At 41.3% G+C, this 26,000-nt stretch overlaps 1 protein-coding gene and 1 long non-coding RNA gene across 5 annotated transcripts in view; both read right to left on the bottom strand.

Moving 5' to 3' along the window:
• Positions 1 to 16,448: 16,448 nt before the first annotated feature.
• slc37a1 (solute carrier family 37 member 1) overlaps positions 16,449 to 26,000 on the bottom strand; it is a 64,591-nt gene continuing 55,039 nt past the window's right edge. For all 4 annotated transcript variants that reach the window (XM_034573379.1, XM_034573381.1, XM_034573382.1 and 1 more), the window contains 4 exons: positions 25,828 to 25,906; positions 18,676 to 18,773; positions 17,657 to 17,721; positions 16,449 to 16,670 (listed from right to left, as the gene is read on the bottom strand). In XM_034573379.1, coding sequence (XP_034429270.1) covers positions 16,655 to 16,670; positions 17,657 to 17,721; positions 18,676 to 18,773; positions 25,828 to 25,906 — 258 coding nt within the window. In that variant the 3' untranslated portion in view covers positions 16,449 to 16,654. The remainder of the gene's footprint in view (positions 16,671 to 17,656; positions 17,722 to 18,675; positions 18,774 to 25,827; positions 25,907 to 26,000) is intronic.
• On the bottom strand, positions 17,167 to 17,649 carry LOC117754535. Its single transcript, XR_004612458.1, has 2 exons — positions 17,446 to 17,649; positions 17,167 to 17,234 (listed from the first exon to the last, which is right to left on the bottom strand). It is a non-coding gene; the product is annotated as an uncharacterized LOC117754535 (long non-coding RNA).

The following is a 26,000-nucleotide window of genomic DNA, read 5'->3' as shown; positions in this document are numbered from 1 at the left end:
ATGTAACATTAATTTACAGGGACAATTAGAACATTTTCTTCTACTAATTATCCACAAATACGACTTATGTGTTGTTAATGGTTAATTTAAACACTTTTAAGGCAAAAAGTTTCAACATTGCCTCTATCTCAGTTACTACTAATTTACACAGTTGGGTTAAAAACATTGAGCATGTCTGATGAGGCTCTGAGATGAGTTGTGTGGGTTTTCTTTTGTAATGTTGCCTGTCTACCACAAGGCATTACCACTGCTGCCCCAGTGTAACATGAAGCACAGCTACTGTGCATCGGTCCAGTCCAATAAAGATATTTTTGTTATCTCAACATTTGACCTCTTTTCTTTTTACCCTTTTGGAATCAAAATGGGGAACCGATAAAAAACTGTATCGATAAGCGGAATCGGAATCGATAAAATTTAAATGATACCCAACCCTAATAATGACAGTCAATGATAACAAGTAACTAATGACACATTGACACATAATGAATAATAAGTAATTAATGACATTGAAAATGGTATTCAATGAAACATAGTAAATAATGATAATTAATTAATGGACTCGAATCGATGTGAAGGGATGATGATACAAAAATTATCACAACATTTCCAACTTCACAACTTCTGGTATTCCCAAAGTACAACAAAATAAAGACACATATTGGTTCTAGTCTTCAAATAGAATGTTGAACATTACATCAAACATAATGTTAATTGTGATGTAACTTCACATGATGTGCCTCATCAAATCAAATGGCAGTGTAACATCAAATTACACCATTACTACAGTTTGAAGTAAATCAAAATAAAATGTCATGAGCCAATGAACTAATACATCCGTCCAGACGATACATTACATATCATTTTGCTGATGCTTTTATCCAAAGCGTCTTACAATAAGTGCACTCAACCATGAGGGTGCAAACCCAGAACAACAAGAATCATGTAAGTACAACTTGCTTAAAAAAAAGCCAAAGTACATGTAAATGCCATATATAAGTGCAACTAAACTGAATTTCTATATATAACTATACAGTTCACGATGGTTATTGTATACTGGATATACTGGAAGCCTCTAGTAGATGTCCGTTGCAAGGAATGCAGATGCATTGCTAGGGAATTGCCTCTCCAATTGTCTCCCGTGTTGTCAGCCCGTATTTTGTTGTGTGCCCTTATTTTTTGTAAGGATACTACAATATTAACTAGTTCATAGGGCTGAACGATATATCGGAAATTGATCGTCATTGTGATATCAACATATGTATCACAAAGGACAGCTTGAACTGCTATAAATGGTGTTCCATGTGCTATGCATTCACACTCTACATGTCAATATATGTACATGTCAATATATTTGGCCAATCAGATATCTCTCTCTCACACTCAGCTGACATCTTGCTACAGTTTAAGCCACAATATCAACACTGATCATAACATAATTATACTTTTCTCAAATGAGTTAAATCATTCTTCAGAGCAGCGCATTCATCTGCCGTCCCGCGCATTCTTTTCCTCTCTCTCTTTCTCTCTCTTTCTCACACACACACACAAACAGTCTGATTGGACACGTGTAAACTCAGATTGTGTAAAAACAACAGAACCTGTAAACTAAGTCAATGTATAGATCTGGAGGAGATGGCAGCTTGGTTTGGCTTGACGCGGTTGGCACAGTGCACAGCACGGATGATACAGACACAGAAAGGAGCAGTAAATTACTGACGGAGACACTATAAACTGTAAAAAAAAAATACTTTTCACGATGTATGAAAAGACCCAAAATTAACACTTTAAGCAGACTTAATGGAGCTTTGCATGGCTCCCTTGTGTCTGCCCCGGTCTTGGTGACACTGTGGCCAAGCTGTGCACCTTCTCCCTTGTACTTTGGAGCTGTCCAAGTTCCCTGCATCTGTAGCCAGGGAGCGTTTATGTTTATTTATCACAAGTCATATCGTTATGTTGATATTCAAACAAGGTTATCACATGTTTTCCTAATATCGTGCAGCCCTACATTCGTATAATTGAACTTTTATCATCATCAGGAATGCAACATAATGCACTCAGTATGTAAAAACGACAATGGGCATGCTGGTAATATAAACAACAATAGTCAGACACAGGTGCTGTCAATGTGTTTCCCCAGCTCAGCTGTTTGAGGTGATGCAAATCAGGTAGTTCTTCTAGGTAATCTTCATACAAATCTTGAACATCCTGCACTATGGTGACAGAATACTGACCAGTGACCAGCTTCAATGACCTCTTAATAAGGATCAGAATAATGGGAAACAAACAACTAATTATAACCAAGACAAATGATACATTAATCCAAGAAAGATTTATCTTCCTTTTAGTACTTTGGTCCACATCAGACCCTGTAATCATTCCAACTGAGATGCTGATCCTCCTTAAAGTACAAATTTAATACGATTTTAGAAATGTTACTTTATTAGTTTGGGACTTCATAGCCACCTGCTCTAAGGGCAAAGCAAAGCATTCACACAACTGAACTTATCTCACTTTTTCCTTTTTTCCATTGCAAGTGTTACACGGACGTTTAGTGCTTGTTTATTAAATATATATATTTTTTAAAACAGATCACTGGAAATAACAGTTTTAAGCTGGGAGACATGGAAAGTGGGATGAATCTTCATGTTGCTGTGAAGTTTAGGCATGACTGCAGTGGGATTTATGACCTTGTCAAAGACAAAAGGGCCAGAGGAAGCGGGGTGAGAGCTTCCTGGATTCAGTGCATGGTGGAATATATTTTGAATGATGTGTGCTCCAAGAGGTAGGGTTCGCATCAGCCATGCAGCGTATGGTGGATTCCAGGTCCTGGTGGGTCCTTTCTGCCTTGCCATTGATTTGAGGGTGGAAACCTGAAGATAAACTTGAAGATGTACCCATAGCTTTGCAGAAAGCATGCCAAACTTGAGATATGAATTGTGGGCCTTGGTCAGAAACTATGTCACTGGGATACCATGAATCTTGATAACGTGATTGATCAACAGTTCAGCAGTTTCAAACGCAGAGAGAAGTTTTATGACAGTACTGAAAATGCCTTGGAGAACCTGTCAACACTGGTAAGTATTACTGTGTTACCTTTAGAAATAGGGAGGCCAGTAATACAAATCCAGGGCTATGTAGGATCAGGACCTTACAAGGACAGGTAGCAGGCAAAGCAGACCAGCTGGGGGCTGATGAGAGGCCTTCCCTCTAGCACAAACAGAGCATGCTGCTACAAACTCCTTGGTGTCAGCCTCCATGGTGGGCCACCAGAAATGTCTCTTCAGTAGAGAAATGGTACGGTTGACCCCTAGATGGCAGACAAAACGTGAGGTATGAGCCCACTGTAGTACATGGGAGCGAACGACAGTTAGCAGTAGGTTTGGGTATCATTTAAATATCGATGGCGATTGCGATTCCAGTAATTATCGATTCCCCATTTCGATTCCAAAATGGTAAAAAAAAAAAGAGGTACAATGTTTAGATAACAAAAATATCTTTATTGGACTGGACCGATGCAAAGTAGCTGTGCTTCATGTTACACCGGGGCAGCAGTGGTAACGCCTTGTGGTAGACAGGTGTGGCAGTTGACCATGGGCCAGGGAGCCATCCTCCCCTTCCCCACAGACCAGGAGAGGAAGCCAGCCCACCTAATCAGGCTCTCCGGAGGTCGAGCAGGTGGGCATCGTTGGGCGCGTCTCTCTGCCGACGAGGGACCAGGAACAGGGGCTGCAGGCGTCGGCCTCTCCGCCAACAAGGGACCAGGAACAGGGGCTGCAGGTGTTGGTCTCACCGCCGACCTTGGGGTAGGAACTGGAGCAGGGGGTGTGGAGACAGGGACCGCCGGTTTCACTGCAGATCTTGGAGCAGGAATGGTCGTTGAGACTGGACCAAGTGTGGAGACGGACGCATTTGCAGATGTCACAGCCAACGTACCCAGAACTGGAGCTGCGCCTTCCACCAGCATCAGCGCGGAATCGGCAACACGCCCGCCGCCTGCTTCTCCAGAGCTGTGCGGGGACGCGGAATCAGAGCCGACCGCGCTGTCGCCTTCAGCGCCGCATGAGGATGCGGAATCGGGGCAGCGCCCACCGCCTCCTTCAGCGCGCTGCGGCTATGAAGCTTTTTTCCTATCTTTATTCAAGAGCGTGGTCTTTCAGTTTGAGCGCATGACTTGTTGAATATATGTTCAGATTGTGTATGACTTTCCATCAAAACCCTGCCCTTGCACTCAAATAGGCCCTGTTTGCACTTAAATTTGCTCTGTTTCTGCTTTAACTGTGTGCTTGGACTCAGATTTACTGTTGCTCCCACGGATTTCCTGTGCTCCCAGCTTCATCCCTTCTCTGCTTTCTGTGCCCTCGTGAATCGTCTGATCTCAGATTTCTCCTCTGCTCTTATTTTTTTGTGGAATAACCCCTTTCAAAATTCCCCAACCCATAGAATGCCAGGTAAGGTGTTGACCACTGGTCAACCAATGAAATGAATGATATGATCCCTGCCTTGTTGCGGGCGTATGGGATGCATATTAGATCATTTATATCATATATAATATGTTTTTTAAAATAGTTTTTCAGTGTGTTTCCTGGCGCGATACGCGAAAAAATAGACCTGATGCCGGCGTAACGCCGGGTTCACACCGGATGCGGAAGCACCTAACAGCTCTCACCTGTGCTCATTGATCCTCTGGTACAGGTGAAGGTGCTCTCCCAGCCCCCTCACTTCCACAACAGGCAACATTACGGGGAAAAAAACTCATCTCAAAGCCTTATCAGACATGCTCAATGTCTTTAACCCAACTGTGTCAATTAGTAGTAACTGAGATAGAGGCAATGTTTAAACTATTTTGCCTTGAAAATACTGGTGTTTAAATTAACCAAACAACACAGTCTTATTTGTGGATAATTAGCAACTACCACTTTCATATGTTTTCCCATCTTAACTGTTTAACTGATAAATGTTCTAGTAATAAATAGAACATTTACGAAGTAACAACCACAACAAAACAAGTAAACAAGGAACTTCCTTTTACAAAAAGCCTCTCCTTCCCCTCCCTTTAAAGCACATCCCCCTGAGGACCACTAGGGTCTGGCACTTCTAAAGGCCAACCCTTGTATTTGGGACTTTAGCTCTTTTGCCCTGACTGAACCTCATCTGTACAGCCTCCTTGGCATCAATCTCCTCCAAGCTAGTTCCCTCAAGAGTTATTCTAATCAGGTCCTCCACTGTGTCCACATGCAGGGACCCTCTGACATCAGATTTAATCCTCTTCTGTGCGGAGAATCCTGTCAAATATTATTCTAAAATTGGCTATTCTGCACTTTTACTTTAAGTACATGCTGATTAGGGCTGGGTATCGCCACTGATTTCCCAAACCGATTTGATTACGATTCAGAAAATCTTGATTCGATTCAAAGCTGTGAAAGGAAATCTCTAACTTGGTACATTATTAAAAATATTAAGGTAGGCCTGTCATGATAACATGTTGTTGGATGATATATTATCCCAGAAAATATTGTGATAAATATATTATATCATAATTTTAAAACTTATATTAGAACATAATCCTGCGAGTACACCCTTTCAAAGAGCAATGAACTTTCAATTCTTAAGAATATTCAGTCTGACATTTGAATTAGAATAAAAAATATCCTTAATAAATAAAATAAATCACATACACAACCAAAACAATAAATAAAATGGACTCTGGCTCTGTTAACAAAAATTGCTCTGAATAAATATTAAGGGACATTGTATGCCCATTTTACCACAAGTTGATATGGTTCCTTGGGGTCTTAATGAAATGTCTGTAACATACTTTGGTCAAAATACCACAAGGATCATTTAAAACAGCACCCTTTTTACCCTGTCTAAAACAGCCCTCCACAGAGTGACCTGTTTTGAGTGCCTGTTCCTTTAAATGCTAATGAGCCAGCTCCCCCCTCCCCCCTCTCCCCCCATGATTTTAAACGATATAAATTACATATTTTATATGATATAAATTATCAAATATGCATCCCATACTTTGTATTCCCCTTCTGTTGTCCTGGAGTTTTAATTTTCCCAATCACATAATTAAATGTCCCCCTCTGCCCATCCACTACAAGCACACAAGCAGACAGACAGAGAGAGAGAGAAAGAGAGGGGTGGGGGGGGGGGGGCTATGAAGACCATCATTTACCCCCGAACCCCGACATTCAACGGGTACAACAACAAGCGGAGAAAGCAGAATCGCGGGCTGACCTTATATATACAGTCTATGGGGCTGACCAGCGGAGAAATGCACGTCCCGTGTGAACAGCCAGGCGGCTGCGCGCTTGAGAACGGCGCTGCGCTGCCTCGCAGCCTCGCTGCGGCGCTTCCGCGTCCGGTGTAAACCCGGTGTAACGAGTGTGGGGGGGTGGGGGGGATGAGGTGGGGAGTGGGCCAAGGCCATGTAGGGAGACTTCCAGTGTATTGTTACGACACAATACACAGGAAGCTCAATCGAGTCACTCAAGCATGACGTTTCTGACTTAGAGGAACCATAACAAAACGCGCGAGTGTTTTTTCCCCAGAGTTTTTGGGTTGGTAGACATGCCAGATACCCACATTAATCTGTAGAAGCACTAACAAAGTGGAATTTGCATGCTATGTCCCCTTTAAACATTTGGCTCAGGGTGAATGTAACCAGCTTGGTAAACAGGGTGGGATGGTTATGATTTAGATGACAACCTTACAATCATTGTTGTGCCAGTTCACACTTAAAAAGAACACGTTAAAGGTTCAGTTCAAACAGATGAAAATGGACTAGTTCACGTTCATATATATATATTTTTTACTAAGTTCGTGGTTCCTTAAATGAACTAGTTCACGTTCATTTGTTGGGTTTTTTGTTGGGATTATTTAGATGACATCGACCATGTATTTAATTATTACTCGATGGTGTCGGATCATGAATACCGATCCCCCGGTCACTTTAACACTGAGTGCTGCTGTTCACGTCACATCTCGTGTTGTACTGAGCACAAAATGTTGAAGAATCAATTTTCGTGATGTTAAAATGCAGCCTCATAAACTAAGTAAACTTCATGTACTGATCAGGTCCTAATAACTGATGAGTGTTTATCAGTTACAGTGAGAGCAGGAGATTGGAGGAGGACACAGAAAATCCAGCACGATACAAACCAACTGCAGTTTCTGCTCTGATCATTGAGCAGCTGAGAAGTCTGTATTGCACTGTTTCTACTGTTCTTCAACAAATTCACTTACCGGCTGCTTCACGTGAATGCTTCTCTCATCTCACTGTGTCGCTCTGAGTGAGTGAGAGGGGTCCGTGTGTGTGTGTGTGTGTGAGACAGAAAGTCTATCAGAGCGATTTTCAACCAGGCTGAAATCACCCCTACTCTGTTGAACAGGGCTTGACGCTGCAGCTGATTAGACTATGGTATTCATAGGCAGCAGGCAGGAAAAACTTTCTTGAGAATTTGTATAATTTATTACATATAAAAAATAATATGACGATTATAATGATATCTCACGAAATTTATCACTATCATCTTTTTTCCTTTTTTTCTTTTGGAGGGCGGCACCTAATCACCCTCTATTGGCCAGCCGCCCCTGCATGAGAGTGCAATGGCAATTTGGGCTGATCTGCTTTTCCCATCTGAAATCTCACAGATGGCTCCCACGTCTTCCATTCCTGTTTCAACCTTGACTCTTGTGGCCAGCCCATAAATGTTTTCTTGTTTCATAACCTCAGGCTTCATTGTTGTGGGCGGATCTTCAGGGAGGTCCTTGTGGATGCTATTTTGTGTGCAGGTGATGTTAGCTGCAAGAGGACACAAAATATCTCTCCCTTTTTGTAGATGTATTTGTCGAATAGAATGTTTTCGACGCGCTTGAGAGGGTGAGCTTGGAGACATTCTCCCCAGTGTTGAACCTGTATCCACCATGAAAGAATATTCTTGGTCTTGGATTAAAACCTGTATGGTGGGCTCATTGTGTGGTTGTGATGAGATGATTGGTGTCATGGTCTCCCCCTCAGGCTTCTCTGGGCCTCCTTATTGCAGGGCCTGTACCGGTCTCTACTCTGATGACCTGGCTGTCCACAATCCCAACACTGATCATTGTCAGGCGACTGATTGTTCAGCTGAGGCTGGGATTGAGACAGTCCATATTGTCGGGCAGATGGGCCCCTCCACTTCAAGCCTATAGACTCGCCCCTGGCTACTGAGTTGGACGATAGTTACCACTTGCTTGGTTGACTTGCACATGAATCGGTGAAAACTCTGGGTGCAGAGTTAGATGTGGCTAGTGTTCAATCCCTTGAGGGATTTGTGTTTGGACTGGATGCTGCAGGGGACCACTGTCACTGCAGGTGGAGTTTGGGCCTTTGTTAGCCACCACTGGAACTTGTGTGATGACTTTTTGTTGTGTGTGTTTTAGACAGCTCTCCCAGCTACTGCTCAGTCAATTTATTAGCCAGTTGCTTGTTCACATTCTCTGTGGGTGGCGATATTACTGGGGCCGTGTCTCATGGCCCCTCCTGCTCTGAGCTTGTTTCAATCTCACTGTCAGACTCTTCTAGGTACAAGCTTTCTTCACTACTCATCCTTTCCTTTCAGTCTGTTTTTCCCAATGTTCTCTCATGCCACTGTATGCTCCCTTGCACTATGATGAAGCCCAGGAAAGACACAAACGTGGTGTGAAACTCAATCTTTTGCCATTACGAACAGTGAGACCTCAAGAAGGCGCTGCAGGACAGTCTGATAGTGCTTCTTACAGGACTTGGATAAAATCAGGAAGTCATCCAGGTTAACAAATACAAACTTGTTTAGCATGTCTGAGCATGTCATTGACCAAAGCCTGGAACACTGCTACAAAGTATTCGTAATGACCTGAGTGTTAAAGGCGGCCCTCCACTTGTCGCCCTCTCGGATACGGACCAGGTGATAGGCATTACAAAGGTCAAGCTTGGTGAAGATGATTGCCTGTTGCAATTCAAAGGCTGAGGAGAAGGGCGGAAATGGGTACTGGTTCTTTACAGTGATGTCATTCAGACCCAGATTGTCTAAGCAGTGAGCCGTGCCTTTTGCTGGGCATTTGCTTTTGCATGTTCATGCTCCTCTGAGGTGCACCCTGACTGAAACACTCCTGATGAAGCGTTGACAGGTGAATTCTGGCAGTGAGTGAGTGTGTGACCAGGGCTTAAATACAGGCTCGATTACTGATCAGGAGCAGGTGTGTGCACATGTGAATGGAGATAAATAGTTAAATAACCTGTAATTGTTGAGAAGTAGGGGATCAGTACAACCTTTTGAGTTCAGTAAGGGTTGAATCTATGGTTACAATAATAAAATGACAACAGGGGGGATAATCTCTTCACAAGCATTAGGATATAATCAACACCATGGGTAGAGAAATTATTTTGACAGGTGCTAAGATGCTTAAAACTAGGAAAGTGCAGCATGATTGTTGCTGGAGGTGGGACGATTTTGGGAGGTTATGTTTTTTATTGCCATTTGTCAGTAAGTCTTTCTGTTAGCAGGTTTACGCAAAAACTACTGAACCATCTTCATAGAATCAATCAGACTCCCGGTTCATCTGGGCAGGAGCAAGGCCACGGGTAAAATTTAAGACACTACAAAGGAAAACAGAGGCGTGGCACTGCCAAACCTCAGAGTGTACTATTATGCAGCTCAACTGAGATATATTGTCTATTGGTGCTCTACTGAGTATCAGGCTAGATGGAACATATAGAGCTAAATATGGGACAAAATCTACCTTATGCCAGGCTAGGTGAAAAAGAATACTCAGTCTGAATGGGAGAAAACTTTGTAACTCTCAAAAAATACAAACTAGAAGGAGGCAGTAAACTTCTAAATTGGCCTTCTCCAGGGACGGCTGGTCAATAGGTGGCGATAGGGAACCGCCCTCCCAAAGAAAAAAACGAAAAAAGTGATAGTGATAAATGTTAATTATCATTATAATCGTCATTATTATTTTTAAAATGTATTAAATTATACAATTATCAAGACAGTTTGTCCTGCCTGCTCCCTCTGAATATCATCGTCCAATCAGCTGCAGCGCCGAGCCCTGTTTAATAGGCTATGGGGCGATTTTCAGCCATATGGCTCTCATAGACTTTCTTTGTAAAAGGTTTTTTTTCAAACTGCAGGGACTTTAATGCATTCCCTATGACTTCCGGGAGGGCTCGCACTAACGTGAATTCGTCATACGTAAGCTGTTACACGTGCACTTGGGCGGTCCAATCAAGCCGTACCTATGATTACGCGGCATGGCATTGTCACAGTCATGGCTAACGGGAGCAACTCCATCGTGTCGCTAAAAGAAATGCCTTTCAGTCGTCGTAGCAATGGCGATATATTGGCAACCAAAGAATTAGGACCACACAGACCGAATTTAAACATCAAGCAAGCATCTACACAAGGAGGGAAATGCTATAAGCGGTGATTTTCACAGAGCTGTTATGACCGGAAAACATGGTTAACAGGATGCAAACTAGCTAACGCCTTGTTTTGCTACCCCTGTATTCTATTTCACCCCGATGGCAGCGTGGACAACTACGGGTGTCACTGACATGCATCATCTCTCAGAGAAGGTCAAAAAGCACGAGACATCAAAGATGCATATGGTTGGTGATTGTGTGTGATGTGACTGCACTCATATCTTTCCATTAGTTGAATTGTAAATAGTTTTATTCATTCCACATCGTCAGCCCCAGTTCCACTGCTCTTTATTCTGCTCTGTTAAGTAGTTGTCTTTACATCCAATGTTGTCTTGAGGCTGAACCAATAAATGGCCAGAAATCAATGAAGTATTCAGTCATTTTAAAGCCAAATTAATGTTAATGAAGACCTGTCTCCAAAATGACTGCACAGTATGTAGCCCAAGGAACAATCCTTGTCTTGTGGTTACTGGTGGTGTTGCTATGTGAGGTGACCAGAAAAAAAACACACCGGACGTAACACCGGACACCGGACGCGGAAGCGCCCCGAAGCGCCTTGCAGCTTTAATTCTCGCGCGCAGCCGCCTGGCTGTTCACACCGGACGCGTAATTCTCTGCGCCGTTCAACCCGCTGGTTGTTGTATGCTCCGTTCAATGTAAGGGTTCGGGGGTACATGATGATTGTCTTCATCATTTACCCCTCTCTTTCTCTCTCTGTCTGTCTGCTTCTGTGCTTGAAGTGGATGGGCAGATGGGGAAATTTCATCATGTGGGGGAAAAATTCGGGAAACTTGAAAATCCAGGAGAACAGCAGAAAAATCAAAAGTATGGGATGCATTTAAAACTGGCGTGATATGCTTGCGGCGAGCGAAAAAAATAGACCAGATGCCGAAACCATCGCTGCAGAGTGCAAGCCGTCCTCGGCACTGCGCGGCGCTTTGCAGCCGATGTGAACAGCCCAATTGATTAACATGGGGGCGGAAAGGAGGCAGACAGCTTTTGTTGGCGCAGCACATCACTGCGTGGCGCTTCCGCGTCCGGTGTGAACCCGGCGTTAGCCATCATCGCAACAATTGCACCCCCTGAGAAATTTGGCAGGAGCCGCCACTGGCCTTCTCAGTCCCCCAAGTTTAGACCTGGAGAGATACATAATACATAATATGGAGAGAAAAAGGAATAACAGCTATATGTACAATCATAGAGGGAAAATCCTTTAAAACCTTTGACAAAATCAAGTGAATTAAAGTTAATGAGGATCTGTTCAGATATTTACAGTTAAGGCATTTCTACGATACAGAAATTAAAAAAAGGAATCTCAGCAGAAGGTAATGAAGTAATTGAAGTGTTGACAGGTGCATACAAACAAACCCCCTCAGAGTATCTAAATTGTACAGTGGTTTGCAAAAGCAAAGTGGAAGAAATTCTCTGTATGTAAAACCAAAATGGGAACTAGAAATTAACATATACTCTCAGAAAGTGAGTGGCATTCCATGTGTAGAACACAGCAAACATCCATCGGATCCAAAAGATGGAAGGAATTTTGCAGGAATAATTTGATACACTTCTTTACTACACCTCACTTAAAAACTAAACAATTGGGTAAGCAAAAGAAATGCTGGAGACAGTGTGGACAGGTGAATGCCACTCACTCACATGTTTTCTGGTCATGTATAAAAATTCAAATATTCTGGGACAGGGTTATTCAGATTCTTGAGGAGATTTTATGCTACAAGATTCCTAAGGACCCTCGGATTGTGTACCTGGGATTGACAACTATGAAATTAATTTAAAAGAAGGATACATATCTTGAAAATCCTGACACTTGCGTGTAAAAAGGCATACAAGGAGCTGGTTAAACTGTGACCCTCCTCGAACAGGACAGTGGTTGGACATTGTACAGGAAATCTACTCATCATTTAAGGATTAAAGCAGGGCTCCATAAACAACGGTGGGAAAAATCGGCATACAAACAGAAGAATGCATCATGTTCTCAGCTAGTCTGAAAAGAATGGATCAAAAGCTGTAAAAAGGAGAGTGGTATCCACCTCCCCATTTGTTTTTACTTTTGTTATTTGTAATTGTAAGGTCATTGTTGTTGTATTATTGTGACATTACTCAGTGTAACTGCAACTGAAAAGTAAATAAAAAGTTAAAAAAAATCAATCAGACATAAATGGTTCAGGGTCTGTATTTATAAAACACTTTTCTAGTCTTGATGACCACTCAAAGTGCTTGACAGTCCAGTTTTGCCATTTACTTATTCACAAACACATTCATACAGTGCATCTCTTCATGCATTACTTACAGACCTGATGATTGTTGGTACAGCCATCAGGAGTAATTACGGGTTCAGTATGTTGCCCAAGGACACTTCAGCATGCACATAGAAAAATAATCAAAAGAGAACACTATACAAATATACAAATGTAAAGTAGAAATGTAAAAGGTTCAAAAGGAATTATATGCACACATAAAGATAAGGCATAATTCAGTTGACAGTAAACAATAAATTATCAGCAACATAGGAAAACTAGCTCTACATGATTGCATGGTTGTGTGATGGAAAGTTCAGTCAGGAAGAGGTGTCTGTTGTAGTGTGATTGTATGGGTTGGTGGAGTTAGGGAGTGTTCTATTGATCTCCCAAAGCTGGGATATTTTTTAGCCAAGACAGCCCAACAATGTCTTCAGCCTTCAGTATCTATACCTAACGCAATCCTCACTGGCTTCCCCAACAAACTGTTATGGAAGAGTCTACAATCCTTTTAATTCTTAAAATTTGCTATAGTATGAAATTGTCCTTTCTGTTATTCTTTTAATGCAGATAAGCAAAGAAATACTATTACGGTAAAAATAAAAAAGGAATTTGAACTAAAAAGACAAAACATTATTTGGCTGAATCAGATGAGCCTCATAATAGATTCGGCTAAACTTCTATGCATGTTTTACATCAAGTGAGGACTATGGTTTTGTCCCCCATCATATCCGTTGAAGGAACTTGACACTTCAATATACAAATAAGTGAATATGGGCTATACAAATAAAATTTGATTGATTGATTGATATGGCTATTTAAAAAAACAGACTTGGAAATAAAAACTGGGCTAATAATTTAATGCACAGAGATGAGGGTGATATCAATATTTTTATCATACAATACTCTACAAATTATGTATTCCACAAACTGTTACCCAATCGTGGTTGTCTGTGGCACAGAAGGTAGGTGGTTCCTTCATTGTATGTGCAATTGTGCATTGTAATTTTTTCTTTTTTTCTTTCTTTCTAGTTTCTGCCTGTGTCAGTGAGTGGGTTTCAGTCTGTCAGGAGCTTACCATTTCAGGTGACACCTGCCAACTCCAGCTGAGACTTAAGGCCACTCCATGCCATGAATTAGACAGATTAAGCCAGCCTGTAGTTTTATGCTTGAAAAAGAGCCATCAAAAACATAACCTCCAAAGTTAAGTGAAAAAAACGCTTTATTTTGTTTCCCAGAATGCTTTGGAAATCAACGCACCCCAAACCAAGATCATTAAGAGTGATGACAATTTTGTTTACAAAATCAACTGTCTAGCAAAAAGATTAACAACAAACAAGGCACACGTCCTAGGCCAACCAGAGACATAATAAATATACACAGCATGTTTTTTTCAGGAAGGCATAATAATCTCAATACTACTGCCACAAAACAAAATGATCCCAGAGTTTAAGATATAAATGTATATAACATTGACAAGTTTGTATTTTGTGGATTTTATTATAATACAATAAACAAACAATAAATCACCAGAATGTAGTTATATTAACAAATGGTAAAACTAAGAGACAATAACTATTTTCAAAATGTTTTCTTTTTTCCACAGTGCTACCACTTTTTTAATGAGGTTTTAATAAGAGGTGCCAACTTCACTGATAGTCCTATTTCATAGTCTGAAATTAAATTCAGTAACTATGAGGAAGTATTTCAAATAATAACCTTACTTATCTACACTGCAAAATATATCCACAAGATTTGATAACTTTCATTCATAGTATTTCAGATCCCCTCACCAGCACAATGTAATTGTAAAAATACAACTTTGGTGCCTTAAGTTCAGAACAAATAATGGGGGAAAAATATTGAATCCACAAAACTGACAGAAATAAGTTAAATGACTGTTTAAAGTAGTTTCTAGAATAAATTACAACTTGATCCCATAAAATCTTTGGTTAAGTAAGACAAGGTGACTTAAGCAAGACTATGTGCCCTCATAGAGCATCACACAGGTACTCCACCCTGACAACCATATTTGTCCACAGAGAGTATTTGTGTAAGTTGAGGACTTACAATTTTTCTATTTAACTGTCTTTTTGGTTATTTGTCATCCTTGTGCAATGGAAATGATTTACATTCACCTCACTTGTAGTAGCAGAGAGACAGAGCTTTCAGATAGATCTCAAAACCGGGACAAATAAAACTAAATCTACCTGAATGGATATATACAACTATATATAAAATGTTCACAATTTGGGTGGACTGACCCTTTAAGGGCTATTGTATTTCTTTTGTGATAGGGACTGAAAAAAATTATAATTTTCACTTTGGCTGGACTTGGCTGGGCATGATTTTGACAGACCATATCTGACAACTTTTACAAATAATATCGGGAACAAATGGGCTGCAATAGTCCACAGGGGTTCTGGGTCACATTGTGACAAAAGATACTTAAATAAGATCAAACCAACAGTTACTTTTCAGACATTTATCTAAATTCATAAGAAAACAAGAGTGACCAACACACCAACCTTACAAAGTTCAATCCGCAGAAAACATTTACCTTCTGGAAGAATTCAAAAGTTACAAGGACAATACAAAAACAAAAAAACTTCAAGTAGCATCAAATCTTAGTGCAGTTCAGTCTTGCTGTGGCAGGACCCATCTTCCAGGCTCAGGACAGTTTACTTTACTGTTGTATATTTCCAACATGTTACTGCACTTCCAATCTCACCACTTGCTCCAAAACACTGTAAACAAACCTGTGATCATGAGCATTGTTATCATTTACTGGCACCACTAGTCAACAGGTGTCACTAACGGTTACCCTGGAAACACAAGATGTATTCCTTAGTTAGCCTAGAGGTAAGGTGGCTAACTTTTTAGTCTTCCAATTAGTCACGGTTTCATTTGGTGTCACTGTCGCACCTCACTGATATAACAGAAACTATCTTTGTAGATGGCTCTTGGTCTGTAGCAGCTAATTACAGGAGTTAAGCTGCAGGGTTTCCCCAAAAATTCAAGCAGGTGTATCACAACATGGCATTTTAGTTTGTCTTCATTATCCAATTAATCACTAGTGAGAGTGCATCTGTCCCACTAAAGTTTAGCAGCACGGAAGAGGCTATAGGAGTTAAAATGATGAATAAATAACAACTGAAGAGATACATTATTTTTTAAGTTGCTTTTTGTTCTTAGTAGTATAACAACCTGCAGTCATGCCAATTTGTGGATATTTTTCTGTTACCATTTTTTGGGGTGTGGAAAACCAAACTGAATCTCAACTGAAGCTCATTCGCAACCCCCTTGCCAGTTCTGTTTTGCTTGCCTTATATTTCAAGGTGTCAGTGACAACACCAGACCTGTTTGAGTTCTTCAAAAATCAGATATGTGGCTGATCTGACCCTGCGGTAGATGCCACTGTGAGGCTGTGTTTAGGTGATATATGGTCCCTTGGAAATAATAGCTTTGATATGAAATAGACTGGTTAGTTACAGATGTTATAATTAGGTCAGGGCTTGGGGGACTCATAAGTACAAGAATAGGAAGCGTCTGTCAATAAGTATAGTAGGATTTATTAGAATAAAGTAATGGAATTTGCTGTATAAATGACTGCTACCAAAATAAATGTCACTTTTAGTTTCTCTGTAGTTCTAATAGACATTTGAACGTAAGGCTACTTTTACATCCAGAATCTGCCAATCATTTGTTTAGATTGAACAACTGGTGTGCTCAAGTTCATATTGGCTACCATAGCAACAGGTCAAAAGAGAAAGAGGTAAAAAAAAAAAAAAAAAGACAAGGAAGTTGAATAAGTGTGCATTTCTGTCTGGTTCATCTGGCAGAACTTCTGCTTCAGCTCTTCCTCGTGGACACAAGGACCCTCTTGTTTACAGCAAACCTCTGTAGGTTCACACAGTTTTGTGAATGTATGTACACATACATTCATGTTGGTTGCTCAATGCTCCTTCAACCTGTGAAAGACAAACACCAACACAGAAATTATTGATAATTGGGTGTCATTACGTTTTACCCTTAAGACCACTTAGCTCTATGAAAAATGAACACTGTTCATAAGGAACAATGTTCATTCCATTTAGCAAGTAAATCAAACTATTAAACATGTTTTTTTGATTCACATCTTCTAGTTTAGGTGTCAAGTTAAGCCGTCTTCAGACATGTTCTTTGAAGGATGTCCACAGAATTGGGCCCGGAGTTTCTCCTGAGTTCTCTTTTCACATGCATAATGCAGCAGGGGGTTCTCTGCTCAGACGCGCTCACAACAGCAAATTCTCAGCAGGATTCAGGTGAGGGGTGGTGCAGCAGATAGAGTGGAGATCACTTGATGTTGTTTACAGCACATCAACACCACTGTCTTATCACCACTCTCTTTACCATCTTCGTTTGTGTCTTCTACGTGTGTGACACTGCTTTTTCATCCGGGGAGGACTGTTTGCTTTTAATTTTTTAGTCTGTCGTGCGTTAGTAGCATCATCAAACCCCCTTACTCGTTCACGGTAAATCCAGCAGGGAATCCCCTGCTGTGCGTTCTCATCGGATTCTGCAGACCTTCTTCTGACTTGATACTAGGGGGCCAGTCAGAGTGTTAGTGTGTGAGTGAGTGAGTGAGTGAGTGAGTGAGTGAGTGAGTGAGTGTGTGTGTGTGTGTGTGTGTGTGTGTGTGTGAGAAAGATATAATAAAAAAAAATGGTATTACCTATTAAAAATAAAAGGTTAAAAAAACAAAACAATGGGTACTAATTTTCAATGAACATAGATTTTGGTTGTAGTCATTGCTGCTGAATTTAACTCGATAAAATTTGACATCCCAAACTAATATTTGTATATAAAATCAAACTCATTTACAATGATCATATGAGACATAGAATTCAAATTGTGCAACAACCAATGGAAACAGGACATTGAGTAAAATCATGAATAGTACAAAAATCTGACTTACTGTACAATGGAAATGGGACGGGATTTAGTTGAGTGAAGCTCCTTTTTCACAAGCCGTAGCAAAAGCTGTACATACATTCACAAAGTCAATTATTACAGGATTTCATATATTCATATAAATACATATTCATATATTAGTGGCGCTGGTATAAAACATGCATTTAGAGCTTTATTTTTGGACTCTTGGGGGGGAAGCAAACTGAAAAAACATCTGATACGTTATAAACTCAAGTTATTATGGTGACTAACATTTATTTGAAATTGTTTGTGTCTGCCATATGCATTAAGGTTCAATAATCACTGTATGTAAGCTCTCTCTTGTGAGTCAGAACACCAGTAGCATACCAATCTGAATGTAAGGAAGCAAAGCTAGAAAAACAATTACACTGACGTTAAATCTCTGGGGATGAGGGTGGGTGTTTAAGTGGTCAGTCAGCCCTCTTATGTGGCACACAGCCAGAAATGTTGTAAAACCACTGTGTGGTCACAATGTCCTGCATTGCATGTTTTATATCTTGTTACTATAATCCATGTCCTCAGTTCTTACAGCTAGTTCTGCAAACTTCTCTCTAAACCTCTTCTCAGTGGTCACTGTTATGAACAGATATTCTGCACAAATATAAATAGGATAAAAATCAATCAAAAAGATGGTTTTCCTCATTGAATTCACAGAGAAACAACAGGTACATATTCTCCATTTAAACACTAAACACTGGAAACAAGTGTCAGAGGCCTACTGTATAACACAAGGGAAAAACTCAGTCCATAGACAGCCCCATCAAACTGCTGACTGACACCCTTTAACATCATTTAAAAAAAAACTGCAACCATGAAACCAATGTTAATGTGGATGTTCTATGTTTTCTGTTTCTGAAAAGGTTTTAGGTTGTTACTGACCTGGAAACAGTTGTAAAGAGCAGTGAGTATATATATATATATATATATATTCATTCATGCAGCTTTAGGGACAAATCAGTTATTGATATTGACACATCTGTTGCTGGTTTTCAAAGCACTCACCAACAGAGCAAGGAAGTCAGCTGTCATCAGCATGTAGAAGACCTGATCCCACCCCCCTGAAGACAATAGGCCAGCCAGCAGGGGGCCCAGTGCTGCACCTGATTACATAAACATGAGCAGGATCATCATTGTAACAGTTTACTGAAGAACCTAAGGGGAGCTCGGACAGGTTGACACATAACTGAACCTTACATTACATACAGAATTCCAGGAATGATGTTGACTAGTAAAATCCTCACCACCTCATTGCAAAACTTTATTTCTTTCAATGTCCCTCTTGGGCAGTTACTGTTTAGGCAGGTTCATTATTTTATTTCATGGCATGGAATTACATTTATGTACTACTATTTATTGCTCACTAATTGTTGGTTTTCCATCTAACCAGGTAGAACAGTTATCAAAGTGTCTGTAATCATATCATAAGTTGATATCTTTTAAAGTCAACCTACGGCTATCCAAAACAAATCCGTCTCGTGAAAACTCATTTCGCAACATTAAGGACATTTAAATGTTCTCTTCAGTGGCATTGTCAGCCTCCCCAGCATAAACTGTTTATCCACCACTGATGAATTAGTTTCTCATTACAACGATGGTCTTCATTGCCTTTTAAACACTCTGCCTCCTCTAAAAACCCGGTCTGTCTCCTTCTCCCGATCTGCCCCATGGTTTACACCTTCACTACGCCAACTCCAAGCGAATGGCTGCCGCTTGGAACGCCTCTACAAAGAAAAACTGGACTTGTTGTGCACAAAGAAATGTACAACGATCATATTCTTCATTACAAGGATGCTCTCTCTTCAGCAAAATCCACCTATTACTCAGGTTTAATCAGTTCAAGTGGAGGGAACACAAGAGCCCTGTTCTCCTTGGTAAACAACATATTACGACCACCGGACTCTCTTGCACCTCACCTGTACTCAACCTCTTACTGTCACTCCTTAATGTCCTTTTTTATCTCAAAAGTTGACCAAATTCACCAGTAACTGACTCCTAACTCATCCCATAGTCCATCCCCTCTGGTTCTCTCAGCCCCTCTCTCTTGTTCACTTTCAATCTTCCCTCTGTTTTCTGACCTCATTCAGAAATCGAAGCCATCAACCTGTCAGATAGACCCTCTTCCGACTGCCCTAGTAAAAGCCTGCCTACCCTGTCTAGCCTCCCTAATAACTGTCATCATACATTCCTCCCTCACCTCTGATCTGGTTCCCTCATCTTTCAAATCAGCTGCAATAACTCCTACACTGAAGAAACCTGGTTCAGACCCCAACAACTTCAATAACTTTCGTCCTATTTCTAACTTACCTTTTCTCTCCAAAATCCTGGAAAAAACAGTTTCATCTCAACTCCAGGACCATTTATCTGACAATAACCTCTTTGTACAATTCCAGTCTGGTGTCCACCCCCTCCATAGTACAGAAACAGCCCTGGTAAAAATCACTAATGACCTCCTCATGGCAGCTGACTGCGGACTGTTAACCATCTCTCACCATATACTCCTCGACAGACTAGCCTCCATAGGCATCACCAACACACCCTTGGATTGGTTCAAATCTTACCTGTCTGGCCGCACTCAGTTCATCCATCTAAAACCTTTCAAATCAGAGCCATTTCCAGTCGCTACTGGTGTTCCACAGGGATCTGTCCTTGGGCCCCTTCTGTTTATCATCTACTTACTTCATCTTGGCCATATCTTCCGTAAATTTAACATTAATTTCCATTGCTATGCGGATGACACCCAGCTCTACCTTTCAACCAAACCAACTTCCATCCTCCCACCTACCTCCCTCTCTGACTGCCTACAGGAAATCAAATTCTGGTTCTCCTGCAATTTCCTAAAACTCAATAGCGATAAAACCAAAGTTCTCCTTATTGGCACTAAATTCACCTTATCAAAATCAGACAATCTTTCCTTCAATATTGACCACTCTTTAGTTTCTCCCTCCCCTCAGGTTAAGAGTCTGGGTGTCATCCTTGGGGTGCATTCTATCTTTCCAAGCCCACATCAATAATGTCACCCGGTCCGCATACTTTCATCTACGCAACATTAATCATCTCCGCCCATCCCTCACAATCAACACTGCCGCCATTCTTGTCCACACCCTGGTTACATCCCGCATTGATTACTGTAATTCCCTTCTTTTTGGTCTCCCTCATATACTCCATCATAAACTTCAATTACTCCAGAACTCTGCTGCTCGCATCATTTCCAGAACCCCCTCCATTAATCACATCACTCCTGTCCTTCAGCAGCTTCATTGGCTCCCGATCAAATACCGCATTATTTTTAAAATTCTGCTCCTCACCTTTAAGACCATCCACCATACCTTTCTGAACTCCTGCATGTCGACACACCCTCCCGCAACCTCAGATCTTCTTCTTCCATTCCCCTCACTGTACCACCTGCCCATTTGTCCACCATGGGATCTAGAGCCTTCAGCCGCTCTGCCCCCCGCCTCTGGAACTCCCTCCCACAAGACATTCGCAACACTAACTCTCTCTCCATTTTGAAATCACATGTAAAAACTCATCCATTTAAACAGGCATTTTCAGTTTGATTGTCTTCCATTTTTTATTCACTGTTCATTTCATTTTATTGATGTTTTTGATACATTGTTTCTTATGTTGTGTTTTTTTACCTTCATGTAAGGTGATCTTGAGTGCTCTGAAAGGCGCATATAAATAAAATGTATTATTATTATTATTATTATTATTATTATTATTATCAGTAACTGATTGCCTCCTGCTCATGCAGGTGGGAAGAGTCTGTATGAACTGATTCAGGGCAGCAAAATTTGGCTTGTAGAATAAAGAGGAAAAAAGAACAAAAGGGAGAGCTTCGATGTGCAGAAAAGGACCTCAGAGAAATCATGAAAAGACGACCCGCATTATTTTATTTGGAAATGTTTGCACTTAAAAATTGTGCTCCGTTTCCACATAATGTTTTTAATGCTCTTTGATGTTTGTTATATCATTTTAATTTTATTCAGCGTTGAGTGACAATGTGGTAGTTGAGATGCATTTATCAGGATACTGTCTGTCATTTGCATTATTATAGGTTTAATGATTAATATTTGCATATGATTTAACAAAGTTAGTACACAATAGAATATTGTGTTCATAATGTTCATTTCATGCATTTAAGACTTAGATATGAATTTATTAGGTTTATTAATAATTGTTAGTTAACCTATGAATATATTTTTGTTGGTTTGCTGTATGAAGGAAATGGTGATTTTAAGTTAAGTTTAAGTAATATGATTTAATTTATCATGCAAATAGAATAATGATAGGGAACATTTTTTTTTCTCTTTTCTTTATTTTAAGGTTATCAACCTAACGTCCCTACCATGTGTAACCGGTCATTCCTGAAATGATTCCTTCTGTGAAATAAATACCAGAAGAAATGGTCTTTATGCCATTTTTGCATTAAAGGGGACATAGCATGCAACTTCCACTTTGTTAGTGCTTCTACAGGTTAATGTGGGTATCTGGCATGTCTACCAACCCAAAAACTCTGGGAAAAAACACTCGCGCGTTTTGTTATAGTTCCTCTAAGTCAGAAACGTCATGCTTGAGCGACTCGATTGCGCTTCCTGTGTATTGTGTCGTAACAAGGAACTGGAAGTCTCCCTACATGGTCTTGGCCCACCCCCCACCTCATCCCCCCCGTCCCCCCCCCCCTGTCCCCCCACACTCGCTACGCCGGGTTTACACCGGAGGCAGGGAGACTGCGAGGCAGCGCAGCGCCGTTCCCAAGCGCGCAGCCGCCTGGCTGTTCACACGGGACGAGCATTTCTCCGCTGGTCAGCCCGCGATTCACTCACATGTGGCATTTGTCTGGATCGTTGGGACTGGGAGGCTGCAGCAGCTGCTCGGGAGCGACCGCTCGCTCTCCCGTGCGTGAGCTGGAATTTGTGTCAGCGCCACACAGCCGGCAGTGTGGAAGACTTCCGCAGTGTTCAGCGCTACTGTAACCCCCGAACCCCGACATTCAACGGGTACAACAACAAGCGGAGAAAGCAGAATCGCGGGCTGACCTTATATATACAGTCTATGGGGCTGACCAGCGCGGAGAAATGCTCGTCCCGTGTGAACAGCCAGGCGGCTGCGCGCTGGAGAACGGCGCTGCGCTGCCTCGCAGCGGTCTTCCACACTGCCAGCTGTGTGGAAGACTTCCGCAGTGTTCAGCGCTACTGTACGCCGGGGTACAGTAGTTACGCCGGGTTACAGTAGTTACGCCGGGGTACACCGGACGCGGAAGCACCGCTGCGAGGCAGCGCAGCGCCGTTCTCAAGCACGCAGCCGCCTGGCTGTTCACACGGGACGAGCATTTCTCCGCGCTGGTCAGCCCCATAGACTGTATATGTAAGGTCAGCCCGCGATTCTGCTTTCTCCGCTTGTTGTTGTACCCGTTGAATGTCGGGGTTCGGGGGTAAATGATGGTCTTCATAGCCCCCCCCACCTCTCTTTCTCTCTCTGTCTGTCTGCTTGTGTGCTTGTAGTGGATGGGCAGAGGGGGACATTTAATTATGTGATTGGGAAAATTAAAACTCCAGGACAACAGAAGGGGAATACAAAGTATGGGATGCATATTTGATAATTTATATCATATAAAATATGTAATTTATATCGTTTAAAATCATGGGGGGAGAGGAGGGAGGGGGGAGCTGGCTCATTAGCATTTAAAGGAACAGGCACTCAAAACAGGTCACTCTGTGGAGGGCTGTTTTATACAGGGTAAAAAGGGTGCTGTTTGAAATGATCCTTGTGGTATTTTGACCAAAGTATGTTACAGACATTTCATTAAGACCCCAAGGAACCATATCAACTTGTGGTAAAATGGGCATGCTATGTCCCCTTTAAGGCAAACATTGAAGTAGAAATATCCCCCAAAAACTTGCTACAAATATAATTTTACATTTGAGTAATTACACCAGTAAATGCCTGTAAGTAATTCTGTATGCAGTAAAGAAAATGTGGCCATGACAAGACAGTGACAATCATATATATATATACACACGTTCAAAGAAATTAGGGAAACAATTAATCGTCACAGTATAACATCTATCTAATAATAATATCTGCTCCTTTGTGCGAGGAGGAAGAGGAGGAGCACTACGAGAGCCCTACAAAATGACCTTCAGCAGGCTACTGGTGTGCATGTTTCTGACCAAACTTTCAGAAACAGACTCCATGACGGCATGAGGCCCCTACGTCCTCTAGTGGGAGCTGTGCTCGCAGTCCGATTGGCAATAGCCAGAGAACACCCAAATTGGCAGGTCCGCCACTGGCGCCCTGTTTTCAAATGTCCGCTGTGAATCATGTGCGAATATGGCTCCAGAAGAGGATAACAGAGATTTATTTTAACAGTGTATGTGTGTATGTGTGTGTGTGTGTGTGTGTGTGTGTGTGTGTGTGTGTGTGTGTGTGTGTGTGTGTATATATATATACACACACTACCGTTCAAAAGTTTGGGGTCCCTTAGAAATTTCCTTATTTTTCAAAGAAAAGCACTGTTTTTTTCAATGAAGATAACATTAAATTAATCAGAAATACACTCTATACATTGTTAATGTGGTAAATGACTATTCTAGGTGGAAACGTCTGGTTTTTAATGAAATATCTACATAGGTGTATCGAGGCCCATTTCCAGCAACTATCACTCCAGTGTTCTAATGGTACATTGTGTTTGCTAATCGCCTTAGAAGACTAATGGATGATTAGAAAACCCTTGAAAACCCTTGTGCAATTATGTTAGCACAGCTGAAAACTGTTTTGCTGGTGAGAGAAGCTATAAAACTGGCCTTCCTTTGAGCTAGTTGAGTATCTGGAGCATCACATTTGTGGGTTCGATTATACTCTCAAAATGGCCAGAAAAAGAGAACTTTCATGTGAAACTCGCCAGTCTATTCTTGTTCTTAGAAATGAAGGCTATTCCATGCGAGAAATTGCAAAGAAACTGAAAATTTCCTACAACGGTGTGTACTACTCCCTTCAGAGAACAGCACAAACGGGCTCTAACCAGAGTAGAAAGAGAAGAGGGAGGCCCCGGTGCACAACTCAGCAAGAAGACAAGTATATTAGAGTCTCTAGTTTGAGAAATAGACGCCTCACAGGTCCTCAACTGGCAGCTTCTTTAAATGGTACCCGCAAAACGCCAGTGTCAACGTCTACAGTGAAGAGGCGACTCCGGGATGCTGGCCTTCTAGGCAGAGTGGCAAAGAAAAAGCCATATCTGAGACTGGCCAATAAAAAGAAAATATTGATATGGGCAAAAGAACACAGACATTGGACAGAGGAAGATTGGAAAAAAGTGTTATGGACAGATGAATCAAAGTTTGAGGTGTTTGGATCACACAGAAGAACATTTGTGAGACGCAGAACAGGTGAAAAGATGCTGGAAGAGTGCCTGACGCCATCTGTCAAGCATGGTGGAGGTAATGTGATGGTCTGGGGCTGCTTTGGTGCTGGTAAAGTGGGAGATTTGTACAAGGTAAAAGGGATTTTAAATAAGGAAGGCTATCACTCCATTTTGCAACGCCATGCCATACCCTGTGGACAGCGCTTGATTGGAGCCAATTTCCTCCTACAACAGGACAATGACCTTTCAAAGCACACCTCGAAATTATGCAAGAACTATTTAGGGAAGAAGCAGGCAGCTGGTATGCTGTCTGTAATGGAGTGGCCAGCGCAGTCACCAGATCTCAACCCCATTGAGCTGTTGTGGGAGCAGCTTGACCGTATGGTATGCAAGAAGTGCCCATCAAGCCAATCCAACTTGTGGGAGGTGCTTCAGGAAGCGTGGGGTGAAATCTCTACAGATTACCTCAACAAATTAACAGCTAGAATGCCAAAGGTCTGCAATGCTGTAATTGCTGCAAATGGAGCATTCTTTGACGAAAGCAAAGTTTGAAGAACAAAATTAATATTTCAAATAAAAATCATTATTTCTAACCTTGTCAATGTCTTGACTATATTTTCTATTCATTTTGCAACTCATTTGATAAATAAAAGTGTGAGTTTTCATGGAAAACACGAAATTGTCTGGGTGACCCCAAACTTTTGAACGGTAGTGTATATATATATATATATATATATATATATATATATATATATAAATGAACACAGTGTCTGCTTATCAGTGGCACTGACCTACAGATCCTGTGCCATCAATGATGGCAGTGACAGTCGACAGTGCTCTGGCGTTGCCTTTCAGGCTCTTATGGGTCCCCTAGGATGAAGAGTAAAACAGAGAGAGAGAGAGAGAGAGAGAGTGAGAGAAATATAAAAGAGTGGACCTGTTCCTTAGTTTCATAGTTAAAATG

This window comes from Hippoglossus hippoglossus, chromosome 21 (assembly GCF_009819705.1).
Source record: "Hippoglossus hippoglossus isolate fHipHip1 chromosome 21, fHipHip1.pri, whole genome shotgun sequence".
Lineage (NCBI taxonomy): Eukaryota > Metazoa > Chordata > Actinopteri > Pleuronectiformes > Pleuronectidae > Hippoglossus > Hippoglossus hippoglossus.
Note: the sequence above shows the minus strand (reverse complement) of the source record. Positions and strands in the feature narration are given on the sequence as shown.